Source organism: Colossoma macropomum, unplaced genomic scaffold, assembly GCF_904425465.1.
Source record: "Colossoma macropomum unplaced genomic scaffold, Colossoma_macropomum, whole genome shotgun sequence".
Lineage (NCBI taxonomy): Eukaryota > Metazoa > Chordata > Actinopteri > Characiformes > Serrasalmidae > Colossoma > Colossoma macropomum.
Genome location: NW_023494810.1, coordinates 6450535 through 6477717, shown reverse-complemented (window position 1 = coordinate 6477717; position 27183 = coordinate 6450535). Strand labels below are relative to the sequence as shown.

The 27183-nt window shown below is 42.8% G+C and overlaps 1 protein-coding gene across 2 annotated transcripts in view; it reads right to left on the bottom strand.

Moving 5' to 3' along the window:
- pax7a (paired box 7a) overlaps positions 1–27183 on the bottom strand; it is an 84965-nt gene that overhangs the window by 21712 nt on the left and 36070 nt on the right. For both annotated transcript variants that reach the window (XM_036559736.1, XM_036559737.1), the window contains exons 6-7: positions 16887–17052; positions 16587–16783 (exon numbers count right to left, since the gene is read on the bottom strand). In XM_036559736.1, coding sequence (XP_036415629.1) covers positions 16587–16783; positions 16887–17052 — 363 coding nt within the window. The remainder of the gene's footprint in view (positions 1–16586; positions 16784–16886; positions 17053–27183) is intronic.

The following is a 27183-nucleotide window of genomic DNA, read 5'->3' as shown; positions in this document are numbered from 1 at the left end:
AACCCTTAAACGTTCTCAGACTGAAGGACAGCAGGCTGCTGGAGAAGCTGAGGCTCAGCCGCTTGAACCTTAGGCTAGTATTCAGAAAGTGCTAAGACTTATTCAGTAACTATTATGAATCTAATCTGTAAATCACGTAGTTTTAGAAGAGTGAGAACTGAAGTGTGGATCATCATATGGGCCCTTGCAGTTTAAACATGCCTTCTATTGGGGTGCAGTGGCAGAGCGCATGGGGCGCGATCCTCTATTCTCCGCTAGTGACATGCTTGACTGGCTGTGGGATGGATTCAGCCAGCAGGAACAAGAGAAGCCCCCCTCACCTCCGAGAAACACACACACACAGCTCAAGACGGTGCCTCGGACGAATTAACCAGCCCGTTTTATGATTCCAGAAGAGCGCTTGCAGTGCAGCTGGGGGAGCGTGCGAGCAAGCGAGAGAGGGAGAGATAGAGAGAGAGAGAGAGAGAGAGAGAGAGAGAGAGTATAGCAAGGGAGCTGGAGTTGGGGTGGGGGGGTTTGTTTGCTAAAAACAGCGGGGGAGCGTCCCAGTGAAAAATGTCAGGTCAAATTGTTCTTGACAGTGTTAATATCTGCACCTCATAGCGATAATTACATGTAAATAAATAGTGAAATAGCTCTCAGCTGGAGGCGGAGAGCAGAGGGCTGCTTCCACGAGCCAGCCAGCTGGGGACCCCAACCCACACACACACTCATTTTACACAGCAGGGAGAGAGAGAGAGAGAGAGAGAGAGAGAGATACACATATGAATCTGAGAACAGAGTGATCAAGATTAAACAACTCGAGCTATGTAAAAATGCTGGGATGCATTTGGATAATATCTGTTTTGCACCAGGGAGCTTACCGCCGACCCAATAACTACTTCAGTTCATAAAATGACTTTAAACCCTAATAGAGCCTGAATGGAGCCACATCATACAATAACCACAGCCTGCTGTAGTCATTCCTTAATTGTTTGATTGTCATCCCATTATTACTCAATACTAATTCATCACTGGCTTCTCTACAACTGCTGCCACCTGATCTGCACATATTGTGCTGTATTGTTTCCTACTTGTGTTTGGTACTTCTGCACTGTTGTACCTTCATTTGTTACTACTTACATGTTTTGTTGATTTTCTAGGTGAAAATAAGTGAACACGTTGTCTAAGAACACATTTCTGCACACTTTAATGGACAATTAGTGCATATTTGCTGAATTTAACATACTAGAAAAGATAAAATAAAACATTAAATTTCACTTGTACAAAAGTTGTGGCACATTTTACATTTTATTTTTTCCCAACATGTTAAACTCAGCAAATAAATAGAGATTGTGCTCTATGTCATGCAGAAAACTGTCATATTTAATTTTGGTTCCTTATATGTCAACTTACAAACCATCATTTGGCTGAAGGTGTTCAAACTTTTATGTACGACTGTGTAGGTTTATTTGCACCATGTCTTAAGTTAATTTGCACTATGCTGTATGTTCATTTGCACTATATTGTAAGTTTATTTGCACTATACTCTGTTTTCATTTGCACTATAGTGTATGCTTATTTGCAGTATATTGTCTGTTCATTTGCACTATAGTGCATGTTCATTTGCACTGTACTCTATTTTCATTTGCACTATATTGTAAGTTCATTTGCACTATACTCTGTTTTCATTTGCACAATAATCTGTTTTCATTTGCACTATATTGTAAGTTCATTTGCACTATATTGTAAGTTCATTTGCACTATATTCTATTTTCATTTGCACTATAGTGCATGTTCATTTGCGCTATATTGTAAGTTCATTTGCACTGTACTCTATTTTCATTTGCACTATACTCTTTTCCTTTGCACTATATTGTAAGTTCATTTGCACTATAGTGTATGTCTATTTGCACTATACTCTATTTTCATTTGCACTATACTCTTTTTCTTTGCACTATACTGTAAGTTCATTTGCACTATATTGTAAGTTCATTTGCACTATAGTGCATGTTCATTTGCACTATATTGTAAGTTCATTTGCACCGTACTCTATTTTCATTTGCACTATATTGTAAGTTCATTTGCACTATAGTGTATGTTTATTTGCACTATAGTGCATGTTCATTTGCACTATATTGTAAGTTCATTTACACCGTACTCTATTTTCATTTGCACTATATTGTAAGTTCATTTGCACTATACTCTATTTTCGGTTGCACTATAGTTTATGTTCATTTGCACTATATTGTAAGTTCACAAATTAAGAATTTCACCATAAATCAAAACTCATTTCTCTACAGTAAAACAAACTTGAATATGGTACTAAAGGCCTTGAACTTGAACTGTGGTCATATAAGAGACTCGTTCAGTGATATTAGGTATCTCAGACAGCTAGAATTCAATCTGCTGCTCCAGCAGAAGTCATTATGCAGCAACGGAGGACTGGAGGAGTGTCAAAGGGGAACGTGGAGGCCTGTGGGCTCTTAACAGTGGGGTGCCAGTGTGAGTGAGAGGGAAAGAGAGATTGTGTGGGTGTGTGTGAGAGCGAGTGAGAGAGTGCTCGTTGCAGTATTAATCACGTCCATGCACCTGTCAGAGTGGCATGTGGAACTAACAGGAAGCACATTGGAGAGGGACGCCGGCCAAAAGGGCCAGGGCTACCGGGGCAGGTTCACCCACGTCTGCCCCAGCACACATTGACTTTCCGACCTCATGACCCTGTGACCTGCTGCTCTGAGGGCATGGCCAGGCCTGGACCCACCTGTGTCCAGAACACTGGCGCTCCATGTTTACCACCAGCAAATTATACGCAAGTAAAGGCTCCAAAGTGGCAGTTTAACAAAATTAAATGTGTATTGTTTTTCTGGTATCAATGTAGCTGACCTGCTGAGACACGTTTGGTGTTTGAAGTTTGCTTCTTCAGAGCTACAAGGCTAATGTAGCTAAGTTATGGAAGCTTCTCTACTTATTAGCATTGTGTAAACTGCATGCTTAAATGAGCTTACATCTGCTTCCAGGTCAATTTTTAACAACAATGAATTTTACCCACTTTTTATAATATGCCAAAACTTGCGCACAAGCCACATTTTATGTTTTATTTATTTTTCTAATATATTAAATTCATCAGATAAACAGTAACTGAGCATCAAAATATCACTAGGGTGATTAAGGGCACATCTACAGTACCTTCACCCCTTTAATGTTCAGGGCCCACCAGCGGGCTCTAAAGTTTCATTACACGCTTTAATAACTCAAGAATAGTTCAACAAGTTTGCACTGAAGTCCCTGTAGTTACTAAATAATAAGCCTTAGTATGTAATAAGCCTGGGATTTTAAGGGGTTCAGTTAGGGATCATAACTGTACTATAATCAGTTGCAGTTATATTTTTAAGATATATCACCACCAAACACTTTGTCATGTCACCAGGTTTTCTGTGTAATCGTTTGTCTTAAAACATTATGAAAAGGTGTAAATATGAACCTTTCCATTCACTGTTATACCTTTGATGGTACATTTAGATTGTTTGAACCTTCACAAACAAAAATGTACCCGCACAGAACCTTTATTTCTAACAGCAAACAGCAATTTAGCCCCGCCCATTCATTCTGAAGTTATAAGGAGTGTTTTAGCCCAGAATGCTTTTTGAATGAGGCAAAATGCAAGGCAGCCAACCAGAACAGCTGTTATTTACATATAGCAGTCTTAAAGGCACAGCAACAAAATCAGCCTTTTCAACTCTAACAGAGGTCAGGGAGTGGTCATGTAGAAATGAACGCTTTTGTTACATAAAGCTACACAAATTATACAAGGGGACCATGGGTAAACACTAAAATAGAACACTTCATGTTCTGTTATCTTTTAAAAATGGACCAATTCAGGCTACTGCTGTCCTAGCTGTGCTACCTACTGTTGTCCGTTGTTTATAGGTAACAGCAGCTTATATAACATAAGAAACCACATATGCAAGTCCATTTGAGGTGATTTAAGAAATCCACATGATTTTTGGCCTGCAGTTTGAACAATGCTAATTACTGTCATCCATGTTAGCATTAGCCTTGCAGCTCCAGTGCAAAACTAAAGAAACAACTTTTCAGTGCCTTCACACTGTTTACTGTTATACTACACACGTGGTGTTGGGTGAACCTGCGGGGAATAAAAGTGTGGAGGTGCTGTGTCCTTCACTCTGTGCTCCTCCTACATGGCCTGCTGTTAGTGTGTGTGTCTGTGTGTGTATGTGTTTGTATATGTGTGTGTGTGTGTGTGTGTGTGTATGAGAGTGGACAACATGGACAGGCTGCTGACTGGCTACAGCTGCTAAAGGAGAACCCTACGCTGGACACTTGTGATATTTTAAACATCTGGTATTTTTGCATAAACTGTTTTGGCTGTATTGATTTAAAAAGCCAATAATGTGGTGGGTCCACCAGACCACTGAGTAACAAACACATTGACACCACACAAGGGTTAATGGTGGAAGAAGCTGAGATGCAGGCCAGGCCTACAGCTGTGGAAGTGGGAACAACAGCAGTGAATGAAATGGCCTTTAGGGAAGGAATCAGAGCTGAGATCTCTGGCCAGATCACGAATTTGACAACTTCTCCCGCGCGACTCTCAGCGTAATTGGCGCTCGAGATAGGATCGGTGCGCGCACAATGTACCCCCCCCACCCATACCCCCCCCCCACCCCCCACTCCACTCCTCTATTTTGTAGGCACTTCCACTTGCGTGGGACACACAGTGGCGCGCGAATCGCTCTCAATCGTTTCCCTCCTTTAAATCCTCCGTCTTCTAGGATTTGCTGAAATTTATATTGGCTGCCTCTGCAAGATAAATGTAAATCGCATTCCCTTATATTTGCTATTTATCGGGATGCGGCGGCTTCACTTTCGGCAAGGGAAAATATCTCTCACCCGCATACAAACAGCCCTGCATTTAAATAGCATTTTTATTGTCCGCCGTAGCCTTTCATCCGAGCGGCGGGGGAAAAAAAAGCGCTTCCTCCACTCCAGGGGAGCGAGAGAGAGTGAGAGAGAGAGAGAGAGAGAGAGAGAGAGAGAGAGAGAGAGAGAGGGAGAGGGAGAGAGAGAGAGAGGAAAAGGACAGGAAAAAAGGTTGGTGATGGCAATACAAAATGGAACGTGGAAGAGTAAAACAAACACATCCAAACTTGAAGCTGAAAAGGTAACAGCTCTCGTCTCCATTGGCCCCTAAAATAGATGATGTGCTGCTATTTATAATAGATCTCCGGTTTATGGTGAGGCTGGCAGACTGAGGCTGGAACCGCCTCTTCATCTGAAGCAGGATTAATCCAACGCCTTCTAATTGACACACATAGTGAGCTACTGCTGGCACAGATCACTTGAGCTCTGCACCTGCACTCTCAGAAATAAAGGTACTAAACTGTCACTGGGGTGGTTCCCTCGAGGGTACATCTCAGTACCTTTAGTCAGGGAATATATCTGTACCATAATCCACTGAAATGATATTCTCTAAGCTGTGTTGACTCCACACACCCAGTCTCGTCTCCAGGCTTTTTATTTTATTGCTGTGTTTTAAAACATTCGGTTATGAAAAGATACAAATATGTACTTTTCACCTGGAACAATTTATTTAAGGTTCACAATAGGACCTTAAAACCTCTGTTGTACCTTTGAGGGAACATATACACTGTCCCTTTATGAACGCAAAAATGTACCTGCACAGAACCTTTATTACTAACAGTGTGTTAGTAGTAATAATAATAATTCAAATAAATCTTTGAATTCTTGTCAGCTGCAGTCTGGAAAAGTTATTGTCCATTAACCCTTGTGTGGTGCTCAGGTCTGTGGGACCCATTTTCAATGTTTACCAAAAGAAGAAAATATGTGGTGCTGTGTCCTTCACTCTGTTCTCCTCCTACATGGCCTGCCGTCAGTGTGTGTGTCTGTGTTTGTATATGTGTGTGTGTGTGTGAGGGTGGACAACATGGACAGGCTGCTGACTGGCTACAGCTGCTAAAGGAGAACCCTACACTGAACACTTGTGATATTTCAAATATCTGGTGTTTTTACATAAATCATCATGGCTGTATTGATTTAAACAATAATGCGGTGGGTCCACCAGACCACTGAGTAACAAACACATCAACACCACACAAGGGTTAGGTGTTGGTTCCTTATGGTTTTGTAATGTGTTCTGGCTTTTGTGATGAGTTGATATTACAACGTAAAGAACCCTAATGGTCAAACAGGTGACCAATGGCTGATTCTAAGTGCATTTGATGTGTTCCCAATGGTTTTGTAATGTGTTTTGGTATCATAATATTAGGGTTTTCTGATGGTCCTTTGTCAGTACGGTTCTCCTTATGTGTAAACTCTACCTACTATAAGAAACCCAGAGCCCCAAATAGACCCCCTAATGTCAAAAGTACAGTAATATTTTGCTCCTGGCTACGATTTTGGGAAACCTAACCACGTTTCTTGGCAGCTCTGGACCTTCAGCCCCCCCTTTCTCCCCCACCAGAAAAACCCTCTAATGCGCCTTTTTCTATTACAGCCAAATATAAACAGTATCTGCTTTAATATGGCTTCTAATTATTAAGTATCTGCCCCCCCAACACCCCCACCCCCCACCCCTTGAGCGTACAGGGTATACAGATATGTGCTGCGCGCGCTCATCCGCTTTGATTCGTCGTCAGGAGAGCGTGCCAGCTGACACGGTGCCCAGTCTACAGCTTAATGCACAAGTTTTTTTTAATAACGCTGGGGTTTGAGTGTTGGGGGGAAGTGTTGGGGGGTGGTATTACACGCGCTCATTGATATTCAGGAGAATAACGTCTCGTCAAAAAGTCGTCGAGGGAGAGAGCTCGAGCGCTAGAAATTGTTTGTTAGGTTTCTTCTTATTTTTGGCAGCGCCAGCACGAGCGTCTTAAACGTAATTCATCCGTTTTTTTTCTTCTTCTTTTCTTACAGAAGGGTCTCTCTCTCTCTCTCTCTCTCTCTCTCTCTCTCTGTCTCTCTCTCTCTCGCGAACGCGCGCGCGCGGCTAATAGAGGAGAAGAGGGGATGGCGGTTGCAGTGTTGGAGTCTCTCGCGCCTTATCTCTGTCAGACAGTGGGTGAGGAGAGGCTGGCGTTAGCGCGCGCAGGCAGCACTGCGCAGGCCCGGGGACACGGATCAAAGGGAAAAGGCGCGCGCGAGAGGGGTGAAGCGCCGCGGTTCCCTTCTCATCCCCGCGGTGTGGGCCCGAGCGCGCGCCCCAACCAAACAGCCCACCAGCCCACCAGCCCCTGCACTCTATAATTCACATCCCTTCACTTCCCTCATTCCGCGGCACACGCGCACGCACGCGCACCAGCTTCTCAACAAACGAAGCTTCTCTGCCTTTTCATTCAAGAGTTTTTTGCATTAAAAAATGTATATTTATTATTGTACTGTGGCTCAGGTTTTTTATTTCAGATATAGTCAAATAATTAAATTGTACACTTCCATATTCATTTGTCAGGACTGAAAATGATAGCGACACTTCATTGGACGTCTAGGCTGTCAATAATCTTTGAATGATAATCAAATGTCACTGAAACTCGTTATAACAGATCAAATATAACAATAAGTCTTATAACAGCTCTCTCTCTCTCTCTCTCTCTCTCTCTCTCTCTCTCTCTATATATATATATATATATATATATATATATATACGTGAAAAATCCCCAAGGGTCACTGTTGGAGAGAGTTACAGAAAAAAGGAGCATCTTGGGGTACATCTCCTCTGTACCAACAGATTGTTTGGAAGGCATTCCAGGAGTCTTTCCTATCATAAGTGTCTGGAGTTTGCTAAACATTACTGGGACTTTGACTGGAACTGTGTTCTGTGGTCAGATAAAATAAAACTTGAGCTTCTTGGCAACAGACACTTAAGGTGGGATTGATGAAAGCACTGAAAAGATGTGATGCCCACTGTTAAGTATAGTGGAGGGTCAGTGATGCTGTGAGGCTGTTTTTTCTCCCACGGCCCTGGGAACCTCGTTAGGGTTCATGGCATCATGAAATGCCAAGATGTTCTAAATCAAAATCTATCTGCCTCTGCCAAGAAACTAAAATGGGTCGTCATTGGATCTTCCAGCAGGACAATGAAACAAAAATTGTCCAGATCAACACAAAAATGGTTTACTGAACTCAAAATCAAGCTTCTGCCATGGCCATCACAGCCCCCATGATCTAAACACCATAGAAAACCTGGGGGGGGGTGAGCTAAAGAGGAGAGTGCATGAGAGAGGACTTAGGAGTCTGGATGATCTGGAGAGATTCTGTAAGGAGGAGTGATCTCAAATTCCCCACTCTGTATTCTCCAACCTCATAAAATGTTATAGGAGAAAACTAAGTGCTGTTTTATTTATGGATTTTTTTTTTAATTTTAGAATAAATTTACTTCAATTAAAGATTGGATTTTTCTCTTTTTTCAGTGTAAGATTAAGCTAATTCACCAAAATTCACCTTTTTACTCATCTTTACAGTAATTCTAAAGGCTTCTATAAGGGTACTATTTATATATGTATGAATTCCATTCACATTTTCTATTTGGTCTCCTCAAAGAGCTAAATACCTCCCCCCTTTTCACACACACACACACACACACACACACTGTTTGCTCATTTGCAGCCAGTGCCATCAAAGAGCCCCTCCGTGCTGTTGTTTTCCCCTCTCTCCCAGCAGGTGTCCCTGTCATCCAGTGCAGAGGAATCCATTCCGACACATTTGCCAAGGAACACAGTTCCCAAGAGCGGAGTTTAAAAACCCATTTAAAGAGACTTAATGGTGAGCATGGGTCTCCTATTACCTGCTCCATCTACGGCTCTGCGGAGGATAGAGGAGGAGAGCTCTCTCTGGCACGGCTTCCCCCCGCCCACCCCTGCCTATCCTAGCTCCAGAAATGCAGTAAACTTGTGCATATCTTCCCGAGATAACATCAATTACTGATTTTCTGCTTAGTTATACAGGCCCACGGAGCTGTATTAGCTTCATCAGTATGGATATCTGATGGAGCGACGCTTGACTTTGGGAAACAAACACCGTTGGAGATCTTGCTGATGTTCCATCTTCCATTCGAACCCCCACCAAACCTCAAACTACATTCCCCAAGGAGAAATCGGGGAACAGGGTTGTCACATGGGTTGGTTGGTGTTACTTACTGGTACATCAGGAAGGAGTGGATAGAAATACTCATGGTGAAATATTAGGCTTTCAGGACAGAGGTCACACACCTTACCTTCTCCCTTACTAAAAGAGAGTAAATCTGTGGTGTTTTTCTGTGTTTTAGGCCACAGAGTAAAATTGTGGAGTCAGATATTTTATGTTATCAATGAGATATGAACATGAAATCAACACAGCCGCTGAAAAGGGGTAAAGAGGAGTGTAGTATTAGTGTATTATTTACTCCATTTGAGTATAAAGGCCATTAGCATGCCTTTTAGGATGACAGCCTTTGTGGAGTTGACTGTCACATTCATGATGGGGATGGTTGTCACATACCACTGGACATGTGATTTCTGTGATCTTGAATAAATCAAAACAATCAGAAAATTATATCTCAATTTCTATGAATGTGAAATGTCTTAAAATTACTTGCTTTTTTATGAGAAACTTCGGTGTAGTCATTCATTATAGGTTTAATTTAAGGTGCAATGATTGTGACAACCAATCCCGTTGTTGGTTGGTTGTTATCATATTTTTGTTGATTGATAGAGTCTGAATTCAAGAGATCACAGACAATTCAACGAAATCTACATGTATGCATAAAACATATGTGCAGTGGCACATGTGACCACCGTCCACATATTAAATGTTTTTACATTTTCTAGCTCTTTGAGAAAAAAGCTTTCATTGATTGTAGGTGTAACTTAAGGTACCACGATTGCGACAGTGTCACAAATGCACTGAAAACCTAAAATCTCATCCCACCAATGAAAAAAGTGCATAATGCTCAACTCATTTCACACAGGACACCCTGACCTTTCATTACATCTATATTTGACTCATCTATTATTTGGTTCATGAGAAAAGAGTGCCACAGTGAAAAGTGTGAAAACCCACCCTATGTACCCCCTCCATTGGAAGGAAGGAAGGAAGGGGAAAAAACAAGAATGTTTTCCTTGTTTTTTCTGACCTATGCTTTCACCAGCAAGCTTGTGGCCCTCTCCTTCCCCCATCCAACACCTGCTGTGCTGCAAAATGAAAAGGGGCCAGGAAAAAAAAAAGGAAAGAAAGAAAGAAATGGCTCCATACCTCTGGCCCAGCCAAGCACGGCTTAATAGATCTCATTCTGACACAGTCCACCTCCAAACTTTCTAACAAGTGGCGACAACAACAAACCACTAGGTCGTCGGACGCGGATGGCTCTTTCTGCCAGGCCGTAATGAGAAAAATGTGCGGTGTTGTCTGGATGGGTTACGGGATTGGAAGGTGGACGGCTGTCCTGGGATCAGCGGGGATCCATTACTGTCGGCTACTGGTCCACCGCAACCCATTTGCCCGGGAATCATGAAATTTCGGTCAATCTTTACCAGCCACCGCCAGCCCATCAAGAGCAGAAATGGCTCGCTTGTGTGAGCGCACGGGGGCCTATCTCCGCCAAACAGATGTTGTCTGAAGAGGTTCAATATAGCTAGAGTTATTTTTCATCTCCAAGAGCGGAGATGCACAACCTCTTTTTGAATTGGATTTTTTTTTCTGGCTTGAGTTGCAGGCCAGCAGAGAGGAGGAGAGCTATATCCGAAGACAAGTTAGAACTTTTATGCATAGGACTTTCCTTTCCAGCTTAAATTGCCTTAATTGGAAAACACTGATGGAATGCTGAGCATCTCTTCAGATGCCTTAAAGCTTTAGGTTCAGCCAAAAATCAAATTAACACGAGTTTTCCTCTAATCCCAAAAGTCATCAGTCAGCCCAAACATGTTTGGTGTCCGACATTTGCTTCACACTGAAGATACAAGGCAAATGTAGCTAACAAGTAGCAAATGGAAGTGTATACTCCACCAATTAGCATCATGCATGCCTACATCACCACATATTTCTCAGTAACAGACTATGTGGTTTCTCAGACTGATATACAGTTATCTATATAAATAGACAAGAGTGTATGAAACAAGTATGTCGTATATTGTCAGAAACCACATTTGAGGTTACTTAATAACTAACATGTGAGACTTCCCTGCTGAAAAAAAACATCTGGTCTTTGCTGGTTTATACTGGTCTAATGTTGGCCTGGTGCTAGTTTAGCTGGTCACCCAGCATGTTCATGCAAAACTCAACAAATGTTGATTTTGCTGGTGACCAACAGCTGGTCTTTGCAGTTTTTTCTAGCAGGGTGGGCATGCAGTTTGCACAGTGTTAACTGACTATTTGCAATATAATGATGTCTCTCAGCCAGTCACAACCATCGTTAAGTACCACTTTTTCTAGCAAACGAAGGAAAAACGTGACAAGAACAAACCTGCAGTGAGAACAGCAGTGGCAGGAAATTAATCAGATTTATTAGGCTAAGAGATGCTGAGGTGGTGTTTCAGAGGGATGTGTAACCCAGAAGCATGCAGTCCTAATCACTGGTGATAATGTTTGTATTTCACTCCCGAAGCCGAAAACATTTCGGATTTAATTACGTGGAAGACCAAACTCAGCTCAACGTCAAAACCATAAACAGGCGCTAAGGTAAGCTAAACTTAACCTGGGTTGTATTTGCTAACAATGGGCCTCATTCACCAAACGTTCTTAAGATAAAGTTTCTTCTTAAAACCCACTTACGCAGTTTTCACGAAGATTCTGACATTCACCAGTGTTTTCTTAATTGGGATTTGTTCTTAGGTAAGGACAGAATCTACACACTTTCAAGAGCACAAATATGTGAACAATTCTGTGGTTTAATAACAAATCATGAATCTGATCTAGACTTTTTCTTAGGACCTTTCTCAAGAACACATTTAAGAAAAAAACTTGATATAGGTGAATGAGGCGTAATATCATCTCTAAGGATAAATAACGTTATAGATCAATGTTAAGATCAATTAGATAAGTTAGCTAAGTTAGCTTTTCTTAACTTAGCTGCTGACAGATAGCTTGACAAATCAGAGATATTAAACAGGACTGTAAAATGCTATAAAACATTTGGTGTAAAGATAAATTAGTGCACTCATAGGGATTTCATCACTTCTTTTGTAGCATTAAAGTTTGTGTGAAGCCTTCATGTACAAGATAATGAGTCTTCCTCAACTTCTAACGTTGCTCCAGTATTAGCAGTAGCTCTTTTGTAGGGGCAGATTTTTTACCTCACATGTCCTCCTTATTAGATATGAAAACCTGCAGCTTTAAATTGGCCTACGTTCATAGAGCATGTATGTCTCAAGTGAATAACCTGTAAATCCAGTTTATTTTGAACAACAAAATGTCTTAATGTACTTCTCTTAGCGCTTCTAAGTTTTCCATTGTGCTACTCAGCTTTTTAGTCTGTTAGCCCAAGTATTACAGGTACCATCAGTAAATTTCTACTGAGAGAATTGCCACGCAACAACGTCCTCCAAGTTTGTCTGGCGCTAGAGGGCGCTCCCGAACACGTCCAAAATGAAGGGTTTCCTATGGGGCTTTTGTGCAAAATCATGATTTGTAAATGTTTATAAGTTTCAAAGAGTAAACATATTTCAACACTGCTATTCTATTTTTTACTGTTTTTGAGCACCAGTTATAGGACTTTATAACATTCATGGTGTAAGTGAGCGCAAACCACTTCACTCAGCCAATAAGCTGATGGACTCACCAACCAATCAGCACTCAGTAGCAGCATTGCTAATATCCTACAGCCCAAAACCTATTTACTGTAGAAAAACTGTAATATACAGGCAAGTTTTCTTAGATTTGTAGTGGAAAACATCCTTCTAGTTTCCAAAATTAAAGAAAGTCCCAGCATAAATGGCTAGAAACATGTTTAATTTTTCATTTTTAGCGTTCATTTATAGAGGTCTCGCCCCCAGTGTTTAGCAGTTATGTTTTTGATATAATGGGACACATTATATGTGTCCCAGGCTTCACTTAAACTGGCTCCAGCACTACCAGATACCCTGAGCTAAGTTTGATGTAGGAGGTGGGGCTTGTCGGATGAGGTCTAAACTTTAATTACTTGTTAGTTACATTAGCCTCATAGTTTTAGCACAAAGCTAAAGAAGCAAACTTCAGACACTTTGCTGATGGTCTACATTTGCAACAAAGGGACAACTGTGTCCATTTCTTCACTGAGTGATTCCTCTAAGTTTTTGCCCAGACTGGGTTCTGCAGAGCTGTGGAGGCATCAGAAGGGTCAGGACGTGGGGTTGGGCCGTAAGTGACTGCAGCAGATGCTCATGGGCCTTGCGTGCGGTAGGGAGGCCGGACGTTTCGTGTGAAAGCGCTGGCAGGGACAGCTCAGAGGGTTTGAGTTGAGCCTGAACTCTGCCTCCGCTGTCAGGACGGACATATATCTCCAGCCCAATGAGAGCATGATGGCTCTTCCACATGGCTGAGAGAGAGAGAGAGAGAGAGAGAGAGAGAGACCCCCCCACTCCACCACCACTCTTCAGCACTCTCAAGTTGATGTATAGGAACGCGCACAAGGGTGCAAAACTCATTCCAACGCACACCGCTCTGCATCGTCGTCTTGTTTGGTCATGGCCTTACAGGCTTTGAGAAGATTAGGCAGTGCGATGCAATTAAACAAACTACAGTGTACCAATATTATTAAGCAATTTACCCCACAGTGATTTGAGCCTCGCTAAAATGACTAATTGAATTTCTGCCTTTGATGTGGACCAACAGTGTTTGAAAGTCGGAGGAGAAACAGGGGCCGTTGTTTCAAAACATCGAGAATGTTAACAGAAAAGGTAGGAAAAAGAGAAGAATATCGGAAATTAATTTCCAATTCCTCCTCTAGCCCAAAGGCTCCCCTTCTTAATCCACAGTGTTAGCTGGGAAAAGGTTTATTATATTATATTTATTATCGAATCCCGAGAAAAGGCCTCCAGAAGCCGCTTGCTCTGCCGGTATTAAAGAGCTAACATTAATGGGGGGAAAGCTCTCCGTGTTCTGTGGCATTTACGCAGGTTGAGCAGGAGAGCATTAGTGCTTAAAACCTCTGTGCCACGATTAACAATCACGCACACTGCGAGGAGCCCATGTTATCCCTCTGACGCTGGAGCAACGAGAGGAAAAGCTCTTTTTTGTCATCAAATCCTTAATTCTTTCTTCTCGGGGGGTGAAAAAAAGAGGGGTAATACCGAGAATGTTTCCCAATCTGCTTTGAGAAAAGGAAGAAAAAAGAGGCAGAGAGAGGGAGAAAGAGAACTCCCAATAAAACATGTGTGAACGAGGGGGTAATTGTGGACAAATGCAGCATTGAAATTCATTTTCAACTCTTTACACACCATTTCAATCTTATTTTCTGCTTGTTAGCCACATCTTGTTGGTGAGGGTCGGCAAGACTGCCCAGTATTGATGGGTAATTGTGTATAATTCACTCTTCACATGCGATTTGCATCAATACGCATCATCTTTTCCCGTTATTTTAGCGAGAACCCACTGAGAAGCTTTCCTCAGCGCTCGCTAATAAAGGGGGCCAAAGAGGATGAGATGCAGAAGAACAAACATTATCCAAAAGCGCCACATTCAGCAAGACATATTCACCCACACGCTCGCAGAGGACACACGCATACGACAACAAACAAATCCACTTGTCTACAGTACACAAACACACACACACACTGAGCGGACGATGCAGAAGAAACTCGCAGTCAAAGGCTAATCTAATGCTGCCTATTGACTCAAATGGCAATTAGGACACCGAAGCATCAAATCGCATTCAGTAATTCTCTGCTTAGTCCTTTCATACAGAAAGAAAGGATGACAAAGAAGTGGCAAAAAAGCGTTTATGTACAATGCACCTCATGACAGTGTTAGGACCATATACTGTGCAAAAGTCAGAGACCACCTTTTCATGGATTTTATTTCCAGCCAACACGGCCAAGTGCAAGTCATGTATTTCTCTGTGTCAGGAAAAAGAGGAAGCCTCAAGACTTAAATGTAATCATTTTTTCCCTTAAATGGTCAGGGCCTGCCAGCGGGCCTAAAGCTGTATTAAACACTTCTGTAACCTAAGAATAGCTCAGCCAGTTTGCACTAAAGTCCCTGTAGATACTGAATAATAAGGCTTAGAATGTGAGAAGTCTGGGCTTTTAAGGGGTTAAAGTTCAGTCTTAGAAGTTGGTTGAAAAAGAAAACCCAATTACAAATTTACTCCCAAACTTCTTTTCCTCACTACGGGCTTCTTGACAGCTACACATCCGTTCAGACCCATAGCGCTGAGTTGTCTTCTCACAGTAGAAGGATGGACAGAAACACCTGTGGATTTTTTCACATCTGAAGCAAGATTTGAGCTTACTTTTCTCTTAAAGATGACAGTTTTAAATACTGTTTATCTGATAGGGACAGTTTGGTGTCTACCAGGTCTTGTGCAGTTGTTAGGAGCCCCATTATTTTTGTACCTTTTAACAATTTTTTGAACTCCAGTTTTGGAAACTCCTGTTTTCTCCTTCCTTATGTAAGTTCATTATCTTGCATCTGATATCTTACATCTAGTGTGTAGATAAGATGTGTTTGGGAAGTTGCTTGTGTGAATGTTAGTGTCTCTTTGAAGGGGAACATAATGTCAGTGACTCTTGGGAACAGCTTTTGTGAGGATGTAGCTATAACTCTTAGTTGTAAGATTGGAGGGATGGAAGTGTTAAAGTGGCAGTAACAAAAGTAAAGAGTGGACAAATTAAATAATGATATATTTGATATTTTACTTACTTTTTTTGTTTGAGACTTCTGACACTGAAAAGTGAGTAACTTTTACTTAATGGTGGTTTTGATGGGAAATTAACTTAAAAAAGGGTGGTCTCAGACTTTTGCACAGTATTGTCTCCCCTGTGTCCCCAGTAGTTGTACACTTGAAGCAAGTGGTCTCAATAAAACATCAAATCTGAGAGCGTTTGAATTCTAGATGGTAAGTGTTTTATTGGCACCCATGTTGGATCTGGATGTGCCACTTTATAGTTAACTCCATTGCAGCCTTCTGTTCAAATGTTTTGAGTTCTTCCCAAACAATATCAACATCCCTGGGAACTCTGGGCAGGCCTCCTAAGCTGGTCTTCATATAGGCTTTGTCCCACACAAGACAACCACTCTATTGTAAGCCAAAAAGGATTTAAAGAAGTCTATGCCAAGCTGTGGCACTCATACAAGTCCACACACTGGTTAGAATTGTTTGCTTTCTAATCACATGCAAGAACAACTACAGTAAATAGAAACTTCACGGTAAGTCAGAGTTGACATGGGAGAATATGACAAAATATTATAAATGAATAACTTATTCAGACTGTCATACTGCTCTCACAAAGACAGATGTTTAGGCCAATGGAACCTAATTTTGGTCCTGCCCTGGACATTGTACTTTTCCCTGTTCTTGCACACCCACTTCAACTAAGTAAGGGCTTGTTAATTAGTTCATTAGTTGGGTCAAGTATGTCCAGAACTGGCACTGTTTAGGCTGATACTTAAACTAATGTACCAACCTGTGGGGAGAGGCCGTTGCTGACCGGGTTCATGTGGTTGCTTGAAGCGGAAGGGCTCATGAAGGTGTCCGAGTAGCTGGAGAAGGTGTGACGATTGGACGAGAGGCCGTAGGCAGAGCTGCTGTCTGCCGAGAGTCCTCCTTGGTGCATGGAAGAGGGCGGGAGAGGCTGAGGTCGATGCAATGTACTACTGCCATCTAAAATACAAAGGTATACTGTATTAAAACGACAACCTAAAGTAACTAAAGTGGAGGTCTCTTGAAAGCACTTGATGATGTGCAGAAGTTGATTGGTTTTTACCCTGTGAGAGGGTCGTGCTAGGGTAGGTGGTCTCTGGAAGCTGGTAAGTTGGTAAGGTTGGCATTCCAGTTGGAGGAAACCCTCCAGGTAACAGGTGGTTGAACGCTGCCAGCTGATTGGCTCCAGCCTGCTTACGCCATCTGGCTCTTCGGTTGCTAAACCATACCTAGAAACAGAATATACATGAAGGAATGAGAGTTAGAATCAAATGGATACCGAAAAAGGTCCTCTTTGTTATCAACATTACGGATGTGGATGAGGATACAACTTTCTGTAGGATCTCTTTTTACAAGCGAGACATTCAAAATGAACAACGTACCAATGGCTTTACTGATACTCTCTCAGAAATAAAGGTTTGAAACTGTCACTGGGGCAGTGCCCCTCTTGTCACTGGGGTGGTTCCCTCAAGGGTTCATCTCAGTATCTTTAGTCAGGGAACATAACTGTACCATAATCCACTGAAATTATATTCTCTAAGTTGTATTGACTCCACACACCCCGTCTCGACTCAAGGCTTTTTATTTTATTGTTCTGTCTTGAAACATGAGGTTTTGAAAAGGCATAAATATGTACTTTTCACCTGGGAATACTTCTTTAAGGTACACAGTTGGACCTTAAAACCAGTGTTGTACCTTTGAGGGTAGATTTGAACCTTGGTGGAGGAAAAACGTCCCGGCACAGAACCTTTATTTTTAACAGTGTACAGAGTGTGTGATTGAGAGAACGTCCCTGTGGGAAACTGTGCTTTAGTACACAGTGAGGCCCCTGTTGTTCTTGCTAAGTGGCTGAGGCTGTGATCTATGTAAACAAGCCTCCGTAAACCACCATCAGAGAGGCAGAGTGATTATGGGGTCGGAGGTAGGCCACACATCTCCCCAGCGTTCAACTGTTTATCAACCTGCTCGACACTTTCAAGACAGCCAGTAGAAACACAGCTACCACTGTCCTACACCTTCTCACTTTCATACAATCAATACACATTTCAAGCCTTGTTTTTTGCTTCATATTTAAAAAAGGTGGTACACTCCTGAGAGTGTATGTTCCGCCAAAAAAGAAAAAAATAAATAAACAAGGCATGTTTGTACCCATAACTGAAAAAGGTATCCACCATTATCGACCAAATCCTCTTTTCTCCGACTCATTGTCATCAAACTACAAAATAAGCTCCCATAGAAGCCAAAGCGACTCTAGACGCTCCCTTTTTTACCGGGGGTAATTTACACATTGTAAAAAGGCTTCTGCTTCAGCAAAACATGAATATAATTAGAGGTTGTGAAAAGGCTTGGCCCGTACAGACGGCAACCTGCTCTATTTCCCTGGGACAAGGCCGGGGCCCCGTGTGCGCCAAAGGTTGAACGACATTGATCTATGCCTCGCTCTGGCAATTCATCCACACTTAATACACTGTCAGCGCAGTTCATCTACTGTTGTGTTTCAAACGGGCCGGCCCATTGTGAGGCCAGATGAAAGGGGGGGACAAAGGCCTCTCAATACGGCAGACCGAACACTGGCCACAAAGAGTGGGCGTCCCTTTTTAAACAGGCCTTTAAGAGTTCCACTTTCATGGTATGCACACAAGAACACACTCTATTCGGAGGCGACGACACCGCAGACACACTCGACAAAACACACACGCACGCAGATACACACACACACACACCCTCGCCAGCTCCCCCCTCTTACAAAGCAGTATTTATATTGTCTGTGTGCAAAACTGTCAGGCCGCTAGCAGCTAGCATCTCATTCAGAACAGCTTCAATGGATCTTTAACGTTTGATGCGACTAAAGATGACTCTTACCCATCTGTCAAGTGTTGGGTTCAAACCCTCTTTTTTCTTTACTTTCAGAAAGCACTGCCCACCCTCCCCCCAACTTTCAGTCCCTAAAGCTTCTGAGGGGGCTTGTCCCCCTCAACCCCCGCCTTAACCCAGCCCCAAGTCTTAACCCAAGCCCCTCTGGCATGAAAAAGGCAACGAAAGTGAGTCTCATGTCCTTGAGTGGCTCCGTAAGGGTGCGCTGGAGCGGGTGGCTAAGCTTGAACTGACCTCCTACTGGGGCTGGACAAACAGTTTGCCTGGCCCCGGGGCAGGGAAGCTGTGATGCACCACTTCCTTCCCCCAGCAACTCCAAAAGGCATCCAACCCTGCGGTGCCACCTGACCTACGACCCTGGGACCCTACTCTTGACCCTGTCAGCCTTTCATCTCCACAGCAACTGTCTTCCTTCTACTCCATCCAGAGGTGTCATGGTCCTGAATCATCACAGCGAAGTTACATAAACTTTTATGAACCCAAAAATCTTTTTTTGATACTGTGAGTTGGTGAGACATGTGGGCAAAGTGGTGTAGACATCCTTCCACACAAGAACTTTCAGGAGCTCATGGATACCAGAACCAGATTTCAGTTCCTGGGCTGTAGTTTCAGGAAATGTTTCAGTTCCTACTCCAGACTGGATACATTTTTGGAGAACTTTGGAGCCCTTTGAGGATACATGTCTAGAGACAACTTGATAAACTTTTTGTGCTGGGTTTTAGTGCTATTAATAAGGTTAATTCCCCTCCAACATCTGGACATCTTGAGTAATTGATAACACAAGCAAACCAAGCAAGCTTGTTAGTCAAAGGAACTGCCAAAAATGGTAGAAAACCCCCCCAGTGGAAGAAGTAATGTTCATTTTTAGTGTAATGTGTTCTCTGTACACAAGACACATATCTACATGCTTAATTACAGTTTTCTTGTCCTGCCATTCTTACTTACATTACGTCCATGTGCTAACTTCAGGCTTGTTGTATATCAGACAGAGTTGTTGATTGCATCATTACCCTTTGAGCTCTGCCTTCACAAGGCACTGGATTAGTTTAGAAATTCCATACTTTGTTCCCACCTCAATAAGTCTACTTTCCCATCTTCATTTAGCCCAAAATGTCTCATGGTTGTCCCCAGACTCTCTCATCATGAGATTACATCTGGCCCAGCAAGACAAACTACAAATTAGAATAGAATGAATTTACCAGCAGAGCAAGTGAGAAAGAAGAACCAGCTATTAAAACGCCCAGGCATGAAACCATTTCTCAGCATCGAAAAGTCTGAGTTGTCAACTCAGATGAGCTGAAAAGCACAGCAAATCAACAACATAAGTCTCAGTTTCCTCCATGTTTGCTATGTTGCTGTACTATACTGCCACACAGTTTCCGTCACTTCTGTTATGTTACGTAACGGTCACAGTTCCTAGTGCAGTGGCCATGCAAAACAAGAATTCATTGAGGATCATTTCAGAACTATTTTACTCTTCAAAAGGTTCCAGAACCACGGGTGGAAATGAGCCTTAAGACCACACTGTGCTACACGAGGCTACATTGCAATCCTCACCCGTAATTCTATAAAGAGATTTGAAATCCTCTTCTCACTCTCACAGTGGAGACTCTTCATCCTTGCAGCCCGCAAGCTGAGACAATGGCTCTAGATCTTGTGCCCTGGCCATGCGGACAGCCGTCTGCCTTAATCATAAGAGGAGCCTGTGAAGCCGATCTGTCTAAGTGAATTTGCCATGAGCCCTTTGAATTGAAAGCAGCGTCACCGAGGAACACAAGTTAACTGGAATGCCAGCAGTGCGCTGCTCTATCGAGTTAAAGCTGCCAAACATTAAGGCCTCTGTACCCATATAAAAAACTGTTCTGTTTAGTGCGCATGGAGGTGGGGAGGGTAAGAGATGAGTGCATTACCAAATGCCTCTTTCTGTGTTTGTGTGTGTGTAAGGATGCTGCTTGGGTTTAGGCCACACCAGCCGTTGCCTGTGAGCTGGATTTGGGGCTCCGCTCTGGAACCCGATCACAAAGTCACCTTGGACAGTCCCAGATTCCCGCACTCCACAATCCAGTCTAATTCCTCCGCAGAGACGTGCCTCATCCCTCCCCCTGCGGAGGCCGTGTGTGTGTGCAAGGGCTTCGGTGTTGCCCCTAGCCTTGCCTACCGAGACTACAGCTCTGCCACTTTCTGGGGGAGGAAATGGAGTCTGAGTGGCAAACCAAGCCTACAACAAGGATTCAAGAGTGTTGTATAGTGGGGCCGCAACTTAACAAGTGCCACTAGCGCTTGTTAAGACGATGTGTGCAAAAATGTTTGGTATTTTTGCAGGACAGGTAACTGTGGATGTTTTCAAGATGTTAACATCTTCCCACATATTTCTAAAACAGTAAAGTCTTAGAACAGCACCAACATGGTGAACTGTGGGATATATAGATAGCCCAACACTGCTTTGATGTGGTACTTGGGAAAGGGTGGATCAAAAGAATTCTTCAGCAAAAAAATCTAATTTACACAATTTCCAACTTATTCAAGATGTAGTTGATCAGCCAAGGCATGTTTGGAGTCCAAATTTCGCTTTAATTTAGAACAGGAGCTGCAAGGCCAGTGTGCTAACAAAGATTACAACTAAATGGTCACCTAAATAGCCCTAATAATTTCCATAAAAATACATCCCTGAAGCTTCTCTTAAAACACTTAAATCACATTGAGGTAATAATTACGGTCAGACTTGTCCAGACCTATCGAACTGGGGATATTCCAGGCCAAAGATGCTGCGGAGATTAACGTTTACCCTCATCTAACACTCTGAATTCAGTTCAGGAAGGCCTTGCTAATTAGTTGATGAGCTGAATCAGGTGTTTAATGAGGCACCGCGCTGAAGTCTGCAGTGTTTTGGCCCGTCAGGACAGGAGCTTGACACATGTGGACTAGTCGATGTGTTTTAGGACACAGTACGACTTACTGTGAACTATGAGTCAATTATCTTGGCTAATAAACTACATCTAGGACAAGTGGGAAATTGTGTGAATTAGATTTTTTGCCAAACTATTCCATTAACCCTCTTAAAATCCCAGGCTTATTACATAATAAAATTTATTATTCAGTAATTACAGGAACTTCAATGCAAGCTTGATGGAGCTATTCTTAGGCTGTAGAAGTTTGTAATAAAGCTTTGACCATTGAAGGGGTTAAGTATGTGTTTTGCACATTTACGGACTAGGACATACTTGAAAAGTTACTGGAGGGCACATGAACATGCACATCAGTATGCAAAACCGCAAGAGTGAACTTTGGGGCAGAGCCAAATTGATCTGTGCGACAAGAGATTTTACAGTGAATTGAAACAAAAGAAGGCATATCGCCCCCTTCATTTTCTACAGTGTATTGCAATCTGTCAAAATGTATCATATAAGCATCAAACAGCATGATTAAATAAACCATGCATTGACATTGACTTTTTTCAACAATTCGTGGTATCACCTACTTTTTGATTTTGTCAGCTAATTTTGCAGCCTGACTGTATCTACACACACCATGTACCAGTACAGTGCTAATGGAAATTAAAGCATTAGGTCACTGCTGAATCTCCACAGCAGAATAGTCACAACAATTTGAGCAAATGGGACTGACAAAGATGTCTTTTGCTGCCCTTTGGATGGAGCTGGCTTCATTGTTGATGTTGTTATTATGAACATCTCTTTGTATCTATGTACATGGAGGTGTAAATCTATGTGCTAGTGTGTTGGTGTGAGTCATTGCTAGTCTACCAATGCTCCAGTCCAAAGACAGGGATCCAAACCTGTTCCCTTCTGTCCAGTGCAGCCGTCTATGGAGATTTGTGTTTACGGCACACACCTGTCACGGATAAATGGGATAATATTGCACACACACACGCACAGCTTTTCTATTCTCCTTCTTCCAGACTGTTTACCGTCCCGTGTTTGTGAGAACAGTGGCAGTCTGGACTGGCGACTCCACGCACTCTCTATTCACTCCATTCACTCTCTTTCACTGTAAACAGGCCTCTACAAATTGAGGAGGGTTTTGAATTAGATCCTGGTTGCAGTGATAGCCCTCTTACTGAGGCATTTAGACCGTGAATGAAGGAGCCTAGAATTAAACAAGAAACATGAAAAATTTAACCCATCATTTAAACCAGTGGTGTGCATGGACTGAATCAAACAGTAATAATACAGACCTCCACTATGTTTTCTCTCTCTCTCTTCCTCTCTCTCTCTCTCTGTCTGTGCCTGCCAGACTGGCACTATGCTAATTAATGTAGCTGGGAGTGCGGATCGCAGAGAGGAGAGTAGGATTAGCCTGATAAGTATCAAAGAATACAGAGCGACTGAAAGAAAGTCATTTAAATTCTAATAATAAGAAACTGTTCGAACATTCACACTGATGCATTGCAACAATTTTGCTCTTCTGCAATCTACATAAATCCTATTTATTCTTTTATGGCGCATAAGCCTAGGCTCCCAGGAATGGGGCTTGCCTGTTGGGCTGGGTGGGATTTCTGTTATGCCGCTCCCCTGTTCTTAGTTCAGCTTAATCCTACATCAGACTCAACATGGCTTCTTTAATTGTTGCTGCCTTCACTGCATAAGTCTGACGCACTGAAGGAACTAGCCAACTATTGGCAGTACTAAAGTCAAGATGATACTACTGATGCAAATCTAAATCATTAGTGTTAGCCTGTGTATGACAAGCTGTCCTTCAACAACTTCTTATTGTATTTCACTATACAGCTATGGTGCATTAGGCTAATACTTACTGTCATGCTAAATTTTCCTGACAGTGTTAAGTTTACAGATGAACAAATGGGCTAAGAAAAAGATAACGTTCCCTTGGCGGTTGCTAGCTACTAGCATAGAGATACTAGCACAAGTCCCTGATAAAAGGAGGCTAACTTCTTGCCAAATTGATTTATACGGTTCATAAAAGGCGATGCTTATACCTTATTAGATTCCCCTAACTATAATAGCTTCATGCAAAATGCTCATTGGCGCTGAAAGAGGATCTATGTGGCACCAGCAGAGAACAAGCAGCTCCATGGCTCTCTGATGAGTGCTAACTGATGTGGAGTCCGCCACAGCCTCTTAAATACTTCAGCCCAAATAAGACGAGAAAGTAATTCACTTTCAATGGGGAAAAAAAAACTGATTTACAGCAGTCAGCAGGCTCTTCATCTCCTGCTCCCTGCTGCTCCTCCTCTGTAGTCATCCTTCCTTCAAAACACCCCAGGATTTTATGTTTAACCCAGCTAACATTTCAAAGGAAAGGCAACAAGTGCAGTCTCTGCTCTGACAGTCTGGGACGTGACTCAGTCCATAGAAGTACTGTGAAGCTAAGAAACTGGAGGGAAAGAGGCCAAGCTGGGCTCTATGACTCCATAACAGTGCCCCGGTCTCCCAGCTCCCCGTCACGGCAGCCTGCAACTGATATGGATCTGATCCTATGATTTGTCAGCCGGGGCGATAAAACTGCAGTAGGGCACTGGAAGAGCTGCTGGTAGGGGGGTGGCAGCGCCCTGATGAAGATGGATGTAAAGAGGAGCCTCATGAAAAGACACTAGCTGGGGATCTGACACCAGAGATGTTGCTCCACAGTCAGCAAGGGGCTATAGGGTTATCAGAGCAGGCAATTCTTATTGCTGTCTGTTTCTCTGTGGATGCACTGTGTGGCTATGGTGCTGTTATACAGTAATTTATATCAATCTGAGGTCAACTTTTTCCCCTGGAGCTGTACATCCAACCCTAGAACTATTAAGAAACATCGATTTTTGAGAGTATTATCAGGGATAACTCACTACCGAAGCTTCCAAAACATTTATGCTTGCAAAACACATTGTCTTAAACTTGTGGCATTGCTACCTAATAGCGAAGCCACTGAAGAACAGTCAGTTCAGTTCAGCCAGTTCACATGCTTGAAGTGACACTATCTTGCAGTTGCTTGTCCTTGTGTGAAGGCCAAGGGGGTGCAGAGGAAGCACTGCCCTGATGTGCTCTGAGCCTGCAGCAGATGATCCAGTGGTTGAGTGGCCCCTCTCCTGGCCTCTCTTTCACCCCATTGCCCTCTCCTCCAGTCCCACTAAATTGACATCTGCTGGATGGGTCTGCACAGCTGTGGAGGAGCAGGTCGTCAGCCCGGCCAAAGGTCTGTCCAAAGCCCAGCCTGGGAGAGCCCACTAGCAGAAAAACATCCCAGACTGGCCCAGCCAGATGAGAAGTCCTGCTAAAACAATCCCAGCTTCCTTGTTGCCCTGCAAAGGCATGTCCTGGGATGTTACAATCGTTGTTGAGAGACCTGCCAATGCATCTGGAAATAAAGGGGTCTTGCACAAGCTTTGGGTCAGTTCTGTAATTCCTTGCGCAACCCTTCTCTCTTGGATAAGTGAACTTCCGTACTTGTTCATTGAAGTCGGTCTAATGCACTGCAGTGGTATGAATGAAGTCAATGTATCTTTCCAACGATTCCATCAGGCAATTTGTAAGATGGCTCAGATGGAGTGAAACAGACCCAGTGACAAAACCACACATGACATGAGCAGGGAAAAAAGGGGGACTTCCACAATAGTCTCTATAGTCCACAGCTGGACCCTCCCCCTTCCCCAGGCCTTCAGCCGAACAACATTGAAGACCTATGGCTATTATTTACTTTGGTTAACCAGAGTCACTTTCTTAGAGTGACCTTTTAAGAAAATTAAGTTTGAGTTGACCTTTGGAGATTTTCAAAGTGTTCCAGAATTAGATTATGAGGAAAATTGCATTAACAAATTATATCCATGACTCGAATGCCTCAGCTTTTCACATGACATCCTTTAGCTCCATTATCCGCCAAGACAGGGAGGGGAGAGAAGTGTCCTTTTAGTTCTTCGCCTTGTCCAATCTTTTCTTCATGTTCTGTCTTCTCTTGTTTGCATCAGTTGCCATAAATACGCAAAACTTAACCCACCACCCTTTCGTGCTGGACCTGAAATGTTTGATTGACCTACAAATGTGGCTTGATAGTCATTATTAAACGAGAGGGAAGAGGGCAGGGCTACATTGCATGGCCATATGGCTTTCCACTGACTATTTAGAGGAGCTGTGACAGTGTGCCTGGGGGAAAGCACACCTGTACATGCTACTGTTGCTAACATGTGCAAAAGAACGCAGGAAAAGAGAATGAGATTCCTGTCGACAAGGTGGAGGTAAACAGGAAAATATGTTCTTTTTCCTTTCCATATTCTACCGTAATTCATAATCTTGGGACAAACTTGTCTGTTTGACCTTCTGTAAACACAGTGTTGGGTATTGCATCAACGAACTGGTCCTGAGTTCCTCTAAAAGATGCAGCAGATGACTTACCTGTGTCCCAGAATACAAATTTGTCTGGAAGTACAACTTAAAGTGTGAAATACTGTGTAAAACAACCATCAAATAAATCTCTCAGCATCCACCCACAAGTGGGGAAACAACCATTTAGACACATATGTCTTCTTCCTTGAGGACTGGGAGACAGAAAGAGACATATGTGGAATCCGTTACTGTGCTGGTGCATCTGTTTTGATAGGGATTGTGAACACAGGGAATGGGGATCCATGAAGGGCAGGGAAAAAGAGTGCTGGGAGCAAGGCGCCCTGGACCACCCTCTTTTTTATTTTTTTACAAGCTCTTGATTGATTAATGTTGTTGTGGGGGCACAGAGTCCCCAGAGGGTGAGAGAGATCACTGATATCTAGAGGGGTTTACGAGAGGCGGTCGGCTTTTAAGTGCTAGGAAGAGATCCCAGGCCAACGAGAGAGATGAGAAACCCATCAGGAATGCATTTTGTCTCTCTTTCTCTTTCTCTCTGTCTGTTTGACCCCCCCCCACCACCACCACCAACCCCACCCGTTCTCAGAGAACAGCTGCTGCTATAACTCTACTGTATTTGCTTTTTGGTGTTACATAAAACTGCAGCATGCAAAAGCTGTCAAAAAGCATCTTGCAGGCTTGGGTGCTCCCTGGACTGACATAGAGCAATGAATTCCCAGCGGCACCAGAGGTCAAAACAGCACGGATAAATATATAACGGACAAAGATGATAAACACAAGCCTTGAGAGCGAAGTAGAAAAGCAGATGAAAAAGATCTTGTGCATGGTAATATATCTGAAAGCATTTATGCATTTATGCAAATACGCTTGGCAGATGTCACCCTTCCACGATTATGTCAAGAACAAATTGACTGCTTTGATTCAAGCGCAGTTGGAAGACGATGAAAAACTATTCAAGGGAAATAAACATGTCTATGTAAATACATTATAGTCCACTGGAGGCATACTGAATTACGGATGCAAGAAGAAACGGCTGAAGTTACTTGTTTGATTTATTCACTGAGTTGTTTAAAGTTATCACTCAAAGTTTACTCATGAGGCAAGAATTGCAGAGTGACACTGTCAGTACACTATAAAGTGCAATGCGTTAGGGTATGATGGATTTTGATAATGAGACCTTTTGTTCCACTC